The following is an 11,740-nucleotide window of genomic DNA, read 5'->3' on the forward strand; positions in this document are numbered from 1 at the left end:
GTGAATGATAATAAAGTAATATTTTTTGTTGCATAACACTCTGATTAATAAAGAGCAGAATTGTATTGAATTTTATTATAATTATTTTGCTTCAGAGTTATCCTTTCACTAAAATGCTAGTTATGCTATTTTGAATTCAGAATTACAATTTGTGATACTTTCGTTGTTACATTCTTTTGTATTTCTAAGCTCTCTATTATTTACCCCCAGAAGCAAAATTTTTGGCTCCATCTTTCATCTTTGTCGGATATTCTATCACATATGCCATCACAATTATCTTCAACTACCACCTCAATCGTGCGGTCGAAACATTTACACGCATATTTTATCTCTCCATCTTCGTGAAACATGTCACGTAAATTTCCCTATAAATAGAGAAGAGAAGGCTCCAGCTTCCTCATCCTTCTCATTGTTCTCAACTCCAATTCTTGAGTTCATAAACCAATTTGTGTGAGGAAAACAAAAATGGGTTCCAAGGCAATTCTCCTCCTATGCCTTTTAGCAGCAGTTCTGATGATTGCCTCAGAGGTGACAGCCAGGGATTTGGCCGAAAATAGTAAGCTTTCTTTTTTTTCTTAAAGTGACCGAAAATAGTTAGCTGTCCATTCAAGAACTTACTCTTTCCTTTATCAACAATTTTATACCTGCAAAACATAGACGTTTTTGCACAACATGAATTCCTCAAGACGGTTTTTTTCCTATAAAATTTTTTTTTTCTAGGACGCATGTACTAACTAAATAGTTCTGCATGATCCCGTGACTATTTGCAGCCAATGCAGCAGAGAAGAGCACTGAAGGCCTGGAAGAATCCAAGTACGGTGGTGGCGGCGGCCGTTATGGTGGCGGCGGCGGCCGTTATGGTGGTGGCGGCCATTGTTATGGAGGCCATTGTGGTGGTGGTGGTGGTGGTGGTCATTATGGTGGTGGTGGTGGTGGTTGTAACCATGGTTGCTGTGGCGGCGGCGGCTATGGAGGCTGCAGATGCTGCACATATGCTGGTGAGCCAAAGGACGCTGGTTACACTGAGCCAGAAACCAAACCGCAAAACTAATAGCCAGGACGTATGGGTCATGGCGCTTAAATGCCTTTGGTCCAAATTAAGAGGCTTAAAAGTAATAAAATTATGTATTGTGTGATAAAAATAAGAGCTTTATCAGTGGTATCGAATTCACCATCAGGTGAATCACTGCAAATGATGATGTACTTTTCTCAACTTCAATGAGGTGTAAATGAAATCTTATGCGTGTTTCAAGTTTCAACAGCCATTACTTCTGCTTGGATTCACAAATATACTCACATGCTTCGTTGTCTAAATCTAAATTATACCCAAATAATTCAAGAATATTTGCTGAGAAATTTTTTAACACTTCGAAGTTTCAACAAGAGATTCCCAAAAGCTACACTATCTTAAGCTTTGACTCCTTTCAGACAGGACAAAGAATGGCAAAAGGGGTAAAGCTCCTTTTGTGATCATTTACTAGTAGATCTAGAGACAGTTTTGTCATTTGAGCAACAAACTTCAGGCAAGGAACAAAGTCATGTTTTTTGAATTTATTTAGTGTATTTTATGAAATTAGATAGTCATGTTCCCGATATTGGAAAACGACATGCTACAATTAATTACTGGACCCCTTCCTTTGAACTGATCATTATACGTCCTCGAGTCTCAAATTCAGTGTACTCATACTTTTTCTGTATAGTATAATTGACGCTCTTGAAGTCAGCTGGTCAATTAGACTTTTAACTTTCTTGTGAAATTAAACTAGTTAAATAAACAAAATCTCCTTGAGCTTTTGACCAGATTTTTGGTATGGCTAGATTAAATATTTGGTTTTATCATTTCTTTTCAGCTCCTATATTATATTTGACAGATAGGGGAGATAAGGTTTTTTTTTAAATCTATTTTTAGTGAAACACTTAACAAAACCGGATAGATAGTGCTTTTGTAAAATCTATTATCACAAATATTGGGATTACATTAGTTGATTACGTATACTTAAAATTGCAAAAATAAAAAATAAAAACCATTTTATGATGGTAAACTGATTTATAGATGAACCAACGTACCAAATTTAGCCATTTTTTGGTGCAAAGCCACTAAAATGACTTCATGTAGCATGAGATTGTTTTGCCATGACACAAAAATGCTCATAAAAGAGACACATAATTTTTTAAAATTTTTTTTTATAAGTAGACGATCTTGAATATAATTTATCTAATTATAATTCCTCTCACCTTACCGTCAAACCCAACCTTCCTGTCGAACCCAACCTTCACTGTATGTATTCATCTAAATACATACAGTGAATATTACATCACTTCTCAAGCACTTATTTGTGTTAGTTCTGATGCTTAGTCTCCTCCGGCTAACCAGGACACGGGTAGCACCTGCAACCCCTACCTTAACAGCTTCAGTTGCAACAATAAAAGCGGCAATATCCACCATCAGGATGTCCCCCATAACCAATGTTTTAAAACTCGGACCGTCAATTGAACCGGTAAAGTGAAAGGGTCGAGGTTCAATCGGTCGGACCGGTTCAAACTCGGTTCAATGAATTTTTTTTAAAAATAATTTATATAAATATATATATATGTACAACATAAGACATGCAATAGACTAATTTAAAACTTTATATGATGAAAAGTTTACTATTTTTGAATAGCTTGGATTTTCAAAAATAAATTTTTTAAATTATAAGTTAAAACAAATAAATTTCATTTCAATTTCAATTATATCTACCAAAATAATCTTAAATCTAACCCAAAAATATCACAATATTTTGAAATTATACAAAATTCACGTCTATGAGAATTTGACATTGTGAACTTAAATTTTAATTTGCGTCTTTGGGATTTAGAGATTGCAATTTAAAAAAGAAAGTTTGGAGTTCGAAGGAAGTCAAGAGAATCGAAAATAGAAATGCAAACTTGATAAGAAACAAAAAATGAGATAAAAGTGAGTAGTTGTAGCATTAAATAATTTGGGTTAAAGAAAAATAATTCTTTTTTAACTTTTTTCAAATTTGTGTTTTCATTTCGGACATTTGACTTTCTCACTCGGTCCATATTCATTGGAAAGAAAAAAATTCTCCATATTCACATTTTTTGTCCACTAGAAAATTGTTATTAGCGCCCAATTATTTATCAATGTTCCCTTATTTAATACTTATTTACCAGTCAGTTAGGTAACAATATCCTTATTCAATCTTACTACCTATGATATTGTTTTGAGATTGTAATTGAAATTAAAATTTTTAAGTATTTTGTTTATTCACACAAATAAAAAAAATCAAGGAGTCATGATGTAAAGTACGAATGTGTACAATGTAATTATAAATATTTTTTAAAATAATAATTACTTATCAATTTTTTTCCTAAATACTTGTCTACAATGTCAATTGAGCAAGAATATCCCTACTCAATCTTTCTATCTGTTATTGCATTTCAACCACTATTTTATTGTGAGATTGTAACTGAAATTAAAAGTCTGAGTATTTTTATTTATTTTCACAAATTAAAAAATCAAGGGGATTACATTAATAATCAAGGGGAGTACATCAACAAACATTGATATACCAACAATATATTTATGATTTAAAGCACAAATGTTTCTGATGTAATTAAATTTTTTTAAAACAATAACTTATCTAAACAATTCAATTTAGTTACCAAATTAGACCTTGTTTGGATTGTCATTTTTTTTTATTTTTTCACAAAACTATTTCTTGATTATTTTTATTCTACACACATTAAATCGTTGTCGTACATTTTTCTACAAAAATTTAAAAAATAATTTGAAAAAGCTATTTTATTAAAGGATTTTTTTAACGGTTGTCCTAACACATTTAATATTCACCTAATTTATTAAATATATATACATATACTAACAATTATTACTATCTTTCCATTTATATATTTTTTATATACAAAGAAATAAGTTTGATGTGTCTTAGGTTTGGGGTATTTTTAGTTTTTCACTTAATAAGTTAAGTAGATATCTACACAAAATAATCGTGTCCGCTGGCTATGGTTTAGTGGTAAGGGTTTCTTATGAGAAACACAAGGTTTGGTGTTCGATTCTTGGTGGCTGCAATTTGGAAATTAATTTTGAAAAGTTTCAAAAACCGCCGGTTCACAGTCTAAGCGGGTTTTCACGGTTCGTCCGAGTCATTCGGTTTCTAGCGGTTTTTGATTACTCTCCGGCTTTAGCTCTAGACCGGACCGTTGGCCTGTTCGGTTCGCGGTCCAATCGATTGAACTAGCCGATTAATTTTGAAAAGTTTCAAAAACCGCCGGTTCACGGTCTAAGCGGGTTTTCACGGTTTGTCCGAGTCATTCGGTTTCTAGCGGTTTTTGATTACTCTCCGGCTTTAGCTCTAGACCGGACCGTTGGCATGTTTGGTTCGCGGTCCAATCGATTGAACTAGCCGATTAATTTTGAAAAGTTTCAAAAACCGCCGGTTCACAGTCTAAGCGGGTTTTCACGGTTCGTCCGAGTCATTCGGTTTCTAGCGGTTTTTGATTACTCTCCGGCTTTAGCTCTAGACCGGACCGTTGGCCTGTTCGGTTCGCGGTCCAATCGATTGAACTAGCCGATTAATTTTGAAAAGTTTCAAAAATCGCCGGTTCACGGTCTAAGCGGGTTTTCACGGTTCGTCCGAGTCATTCGATTTCTAGCGGTTTTTGATTACTCTCCGGCTTTAGCTCTAGACCGGACCGTTGGCCTGTTCGGTTCGCGGTCCAATCGATTGAACTAGCCGATCCGGTCCGATTCTGAAAACATTGCCCATAACCTTCTCTAGTTCTCTTGGATAGCCCCACATACCCACCACCGGTCCTCCAAGGTACCTCTCCATAGCCACATCCAGGGTACTTGGCTTGTTCTACGCCATTCGTCTCAAACTGTCTTGTCTGCATTGAAGATAATAAAAGCGTGTATTGGGGTAATCTAGGAATGATTTGTAATTTCGAACTTTGTTCCAATTTGTGCGTGCTTTTAGTTTAACGAATATCAAAATCTATAATGTTTTTATACTCAATCGAGGGTTTTCTTTACAAATACCAATAAAATGGTTAAACACTCCGAACAAAGAGGTAGTTTTATCATAGCCAACCATAGATGACTGACCACTATACCCCAAGTCCCAAAGTCAGAAAGGCTTCTATACTTAAATGTACAGTAGTTTTAAATTAAGGTGTATTTAAATTGTAAAGCATTTTTTTTAAAAGCATTTAAACTGTAAAGCACAAATGTTTGGGGACATTTCAAAATATAAAATATGACACTTTAAATTGGACGAATGGAGTACTAATTTCAGTTGTACATTTAAAGCATTTGTTTTGTTCATTTTAAAATATCATGTTTTCTATTTTGGGATATCTCCAAACTTTGTCATCTTATCAAAATCAAAATTAACATTATTCCAACCTTTACCTATGCTTCATCCTAGATTCACATTTGAATTTCAAATTTTGGACGAAAAAATTGGAAACGAAAACACTAATATCACAATTTAGACACTATTCTTAACAAGTTGAAATTCTGAAATGCGACAAACGCTTTGGGACAAAGAGAGTACATGATTTAAAAGGTGAAATTTGTGGTCCTAAAATAAAAGGACGAAATGAGACTAGACAACAAATGTCTTGCTACTGTCAACTGTCATGGGGGACTCAGCCAATTCCCTAGCAATTAACCACCTCTGAGGTAATCATTAACACGGTAGCTAGCCATGGAAATGTAATAGAAAAGAAGTGTCTTCGAACCCATTTTAATTTGCTCAAGGAAACTGATTTTGTGAAGGATGAGAGAGCTGGAGTAGATTGATCTCTACTTATAGGTAATTCTTTGTAAAATTGCCGTCAAAGGGGTCGTGGCCTCGGCCAACGATGTAGTTGGACTTTAAAGTTTAAACAGATGATTGATTGCTGTATTTGGTACGATGTCGATGTACGAAATGCACTTAGTCTATTCACCCTTTCACAGCAATCATACAAGTAATTAATACATCAAAAAGAATTTAGCCATTCCATCAAATGTCTGCGAAGTCCATACTGCTGAGTTGGTTTTTCTTCCGGGACACGTCGAGTCATTAAATCCACACAGTGGCAGAATCAGTTGGTGCAGTAAAAGTTGAATTCGTATATGCCGACTGGTACTTGTTTTTACTCTTTAAAGTGTCCATATAATTTTTCCGACAAATGAGAATGAATTATGTCTTTTCTTAGTCAAAGATTGGATTCATTTTAAAAGGGTAAAAAGAGTGATATGGCAATTTTAAATATTAATATTAATACGCATTTACAATTTGACACAAGAAATTTATATCTTTTTTTTGTTGCTTTATGCTTCTTTCGCCACCAAAACATGCATGTTTGGCACTAGACAATAATTTTCATCAAAGAATTATTATGCTCACAACCACTAATGAAAAGAAAAAAATAAATAAAATTGTCAGGAATATCTAATATATCATCAATGGCGTCTCCAAGTCTGTTGCTAACCGATTCTTGATTGTATTTGAACCCAAGACAGCCTTTTCTCAAACCCCTCCTATTTATGTTTAATAGGAAATCCGAATTTTCCTACAAGTTAAAACTTAGGATAAGTATCATTGAGAAAAAATAAAATAAAACTTAGGATAAGTATCAACATTCAACCGGACTAATTTGAAATTACTTTTGAGTGCCTAGTCTTTGTCTATCCTTTACATTTTTTCCGGTTATTGTTATTTCTTTGAAAAGTAAACGAAGAATTTGTTTGCACACTTACAGAAAAGAAAAGAAAAAGATTTTGCTTACAAACTTTCGAATGCCCTTTCTTTGTTTATCCTTTTCATTTTTCAATATTACACTTAAAGCATATTAGTTATTTAATCTTCTTATACCAACTGGTAATTAAATTATCCTTTACAGTATAATAATCATTTAGGCAAATAATATATATAACCAAAAACAATCTAAGTCTATAATGACAACAACTTGAAAATATATATCTGAATTTTATCACCCTAATCCTTTCAAATTTCTAAGCCCCTCTATATGAACTTTATACTAAATAAGCCTTACTAGAGCTAACATTTACGTAGGCCAAAAAAAAAAAGTTGGAACTGAAATTGCTTAATATCCCCCGTCCCCTAGTTTTGTCTTTCTATACCAATACTATATTTACTCTCGCTTTTAAAAAAAACTTCATGCAAAAAAAAAATTGGAAAAAGAAAGCAAATTCTATAAGATTTGGCAATTCAAATTAATTTTATTTCCTTAAACACCCTCCCTCTAACCAAAAAAGGAAGATAATAAATTCAAATATATTAAAATGGCTAATCTAATAGTTGTTGAATGCTATTGTCTCTCTTTGCCACATTTTAGCCTTCATACGCCAATCTATAATTATTCTGACAATTATGTAAGCAAAATAAAATCTAGTAAAACTAAAAATTAGAACAAATACTATTCTATCAAGTATTATTGCACTTAACACTCTCTACCAACCTTTTTTAGTTCTTCCTTGCAAATATATGTTAGAAATCAATTTGGTAAAAATTCAAGATAGGACAATAGAAAAGGATAAAGTTGGGACAAATATAATCTCTCTCTTTAAATGATTATTTTATTTATTTTTATCATGTTGGAATGGGTTTGTTACAAAAAAAAAATATGATTTTGGTGGAGGTCAATGATATTTTTAAAACTTCAAAAAGAGTAATTGATATTAGGCAAAAAATCAAGAGAGGTTTCCAAATTATTCCTATTTATGTAGCTAAAATTTGTACATCTAACGATGTCGGCAGTGGTATAAAGTTGCCCGACCCCTAAAACTATTTGTGGATTCCATTTACTTGTTCTTCAACAGGTATAATTAGCAACATAAAAAATAAAAAATAAAAAATAAAAATAAAAAAGGATGTCTTCTTTAACTTGCAAGAGATTAAATCGAGGAATAATTTCGAAAATCTTCCTTAAATTGTTTTGACAATTTCGAGAAACTCTCTTCTAATTTTTATTACAATACATGCCTCCCTTTAATGTGCAAAAGTACTCCTATGGCCCCATTTTATTTGCACACATATTTCCCACAAAAGGAAATGAATATCGTCAATTTTATGCGACTTTTTCCTTAAATCTCGCGACCAAATTGTCAAAATTTTTCCCTATTTCTCTTTCCTCTTTTCCCTTACCCAACACCCCCCTTGAAAATATTGTCAGTATTTTCTATCTTTCCCACTCCCTTCCCACTGCTTGTGGCCCTTTGCCTTCATCCCTCCCCTCCATCTTCCTTAATATACTCAAGTAATTTGGTTTTTCTTTTCCTTTGGGCTGATAGAATTGGATGCACTTGTCTTATCTGTATATACTTTAGTCGCATAATCATTGTTACTCTGTTAATCGTTCTTTCGGGTTATATAGGCTATAATTATTTGTATTATCGAGTCGTGTTGAAGGGTCTATGGATCAAAGCCTGCTAATTATACCAAATTTCAAGCTATATAAATATGTGATATGAGTAGCTTGTTTTTTAAGGCTTTTTGCCTTAGCTGATGTTGAATATGGGGAGCATTTGACCGTTTGAAACGGGCATAGAGATGAAATTTTAAATGATATGAACAGACAATTGACCCATGGCGGACCACATATTCTGCTTGTAGCCAAATACACTATTTGTTAAGGTCAGTGTGACTCCAAACTCAGTGGTCCTTGCCTTCGATCATTTCCAACTTCCATTATTCTCAGTTGTCATCTTTCATAATTGAAAATATTATATAGATGTCGTGCTATATATGTCTCCATTAAATGCACTGAAGGCCTTCTTCAAAGTCTCAACTTGAGCAATAGTCACGATGTTTGGTCGTTTAACAGTACAAGGCAAATTGATTTCTTGAAATTTCTGTTTGCCAGTACACACTTGTTGCCTTATTGGCAATTTGGCATATAAAACAAGCTTAATAATTAAAGAAACAAAAGACGTGTCGAGTTTTGCATCCCTGTCATAAATGGAGATAATGAGGACAAAACATAAAAATACCTATTTGTAAAATTCAAGATTCAACAGTTTCTCCAGAAACCACTAAATTATATTCAGTACATTTCCCTTTCATCCCTTGCATCCAACAGTTTCTATCCCTTGCATCCCTGTCATAAACGGAGAGAAAATGTGATTAGTACAGTTGATTTGATTGATTAATTAAGAGAGAAAAGTTTTGAGGGCAATTTTTTTTTACCACAGTGCATTAGTATCTTTGATTGGGAAATATATATATATATCCCATTTTTCTTTTAATATAGCTTATTTTTTTTATCTTCATGGCACAATAAATTGGTAGTGCGAGCGAAAAATCCAATGCAAAGATGGCTAGTCTGAGAAAAGAATATGCTAATATGCATTTGCAATTTTAAATGTTCATTCACAGTTTACCCCTCGAAAGAGGTGGTACTCTCATTTTACCCCCCAAATATAATTGATGTTGTCCTCTTTTATACTCTGAAAGCACGTAATTTTTTTGTTCCGATTTTTCCAACAACAACCAGCAGCCCTTACTTCTTCCAATGATTTGCTGAAGATACCCTAAGACCAGGACCTAATTTTGAGTAATACGGCAGTTTTACCCTAATTTCTATAGATGCCTCTCCTTAATCGATCCTATTTCCTTTTTCTTTTGTTATTTCTTTGCACCTTGTAGAACCTGAGTAGTATTTTTGGTCATGCATCACTGAAACATTGTCAGTTTCGTTATCAAATCAATTCTTTTAGTGCAGGGGTTCGTAAATTAGTTAACATCCAATCTTAAATTAGATATTATACTTCTTTAGTTCAAGGGGCAAAATGTGATCACTGACCCCACTTTAGGGGAGCAAAAATGTTATTAACCCTTATTAAAACTAGTAATAAAAGTCACAGGTTGAGACAGAGCAAGTTAAAATGTTTAAATTCTTCTATGACTTCTTTTATACAAATACAAAATGTGCCTACTGAAAAAAAAAAAGAGTATGAATTTGCCACTTTTGTGCGAAATTTGAGTAGCTTTGTAAATATATTATTGATTGCACTGAGTGGTCACGCAATTTGTGTTGTACACATAGATGTATACAGCAAGTGCACAAATAATTTTGATACCTGTCTACGTATTTCTGGTGTTTACAATAAAAGTAGCAGGCAAGTTTGAAACTTCCACTTCACTGCTCCTCCCAATCAATCGCAATCCCATATTAAAACAGGTAGTACTAGTAATGTACGGCCATTCATGAATTATGACCGTAGGCCATGGGCCGTGTCCTATCCACATGGCTGACTGTCTACCGGTAAGACATGTATACAAAATCGATTTTAATAAATGCCACTAAAATTACGGGCGTACATCTTGATTCGATAATTCATATAGTCTGGTGATCCGATTCGGATCTTATCTGAATTTGCAAATCTTCGATCCATCCAATCATACGTGGATAAAATCGCATTCAAATCAAAAGGTTATGCAGATCGGATTTGGATATCACTTTTTACGATCAAAGTAATATTTGATCTGATCTACATAGCACTTTTCTATTTTTTTTTTCAAAATTGTTCACGCATTAAAAATCCACTAATTTATAATAGTCTTATCTCTTATTTCTTATCTTTATGTATACATTCTCTTTCAAAATATGTTTTCTTCATATATGATGTTAGGTTTTAAATATAATGTCATATAATTTGTGGATAAAAAAAATTGTAAATGAAGTATTGAATCTTGTAGGTTTGAATTATAGTAAAAGAAAAGAATGGTGAGAGTTAGTCCAAGTATCACTTATAATTTGGATTAAAAACTCATATGTTAATAAAGCATATCACATTTAAATTTTCATTTTATCTTTGGGATTTATATTTTCTTAAAAGAATTTTTTTTTAAAATCAGATACCGATTAGATCACTACAAGAAATATATTTTTCAGTGACAAAAATTTATGTGACAACAAAAATCTTGTCACAGATAACCTAATTCAGTGACGACATTAGGTGTCATCACAGATGAGTACAGCACAAGCATAATCAGTGACAACATTGGAAGTTGTCATTCTCAACTCGTCACGAAATAGTTGGCGCGCATCTCATTTGATGCCGCGGGAAATGAATTTATGACAACTCAAGTAGAGTCGTCACAAACGCTCTCTCTACAGTGACAACATAACTTGTTGTCATTGAAAGTCTACCCGATTCCAATTTTGTGACAACTTTTTGCATCACTGTATACTACAGTATTTTCATCAACTTTCACTAATTCTACTATGACACCCTAATTTTATTTTTTAGCCCCCAATTCTTTTATATTAGCAAAATCACCGAAGATATGACACCCTAATTTTATAATTTAGCCCATATTCATTACGTATTAGCAAAATGCAAATGATATAATAACAAACTATTTTTAGATATTTGTAATTTTTGCTAAGTTGACATAATAGACATGTCTGAGCATAAAAATGTTTTCACGAATTGTTTATTATTCCTTATAACAACCCCCAAAAATCAATAACTGAAATAATTTGAAAAAGTGTAATTGAATATAATTTGTAGTCTAATGTTAGCACTGTGAAAGATTAGGATAACGTGTAATACATCATAAGTAATAATTATTTTCATATGGAATGGGTATATACGAAATTAAAATTATTCAGTAAAATATCTGTCGTGCAATAAGATTGAGAGTTGTAACACATTTCAAATTAGCCGCTGAAGTCCGAGCTATCCAACACCATAATTTAT

General features: G+C 33.0%; 1 protein-coding gene across 1 annotated transcript; it reads left to right on the top strand.

The window, feature by feature from the left end:
- The first annotated feature begins 386 nt into the window (after positions 1-386).
- Positions 387-1,259, top strand: LOC140004377 (uncharacterized). The gene is made up of 2 exons (XM_027263386.2): positions 387-556; positions 771-1,259. The coding sequence occupies exons 1-2, from the start codon at positions 466-468 to the stop codon at positions 1,049-1,051; spliced, it is 372 nt and encodes a 123-aa protein (XP_027119187.1). The 5' UTR covers positions 387-465; the 3' UTR covers positions 1,052-1,259.
- Positions 1,260-11,740: the final 10,481 nt, after the last annotated feature.

Source organism: Coffea arabica, chromosome 3e, assembly GCF_036785885.1.
Source record: "Coffea arabica cultivar ET-39 chromosome 3e, Coffea Arabica ET-39 HiFi, whole genome shotgun sequence".
NCBI lineage: Eukaryota > Viridiplantae > Streptophyta > Magnoliopsida > Gentianales > Rubiaceae > Coffea > Coffea arabica.

Bases quoted from the DNA above. Each gene is read 5' to 3' on its own strand.
- LOC140004377 (XM_027263386.2), top strand. From the start codon at position 466: ATGGGTTCCAAGGCAATTCTCCTCCTATGCCTTTTAGCAGCAGTTCTG. The intron at 557-770 runs GTAAGCTTTCTT...GACTATTTGCAG, and splicing joins CAGGGATTTGGCCGAAAATA to CCAATGCAGCAGAGAAGAGC.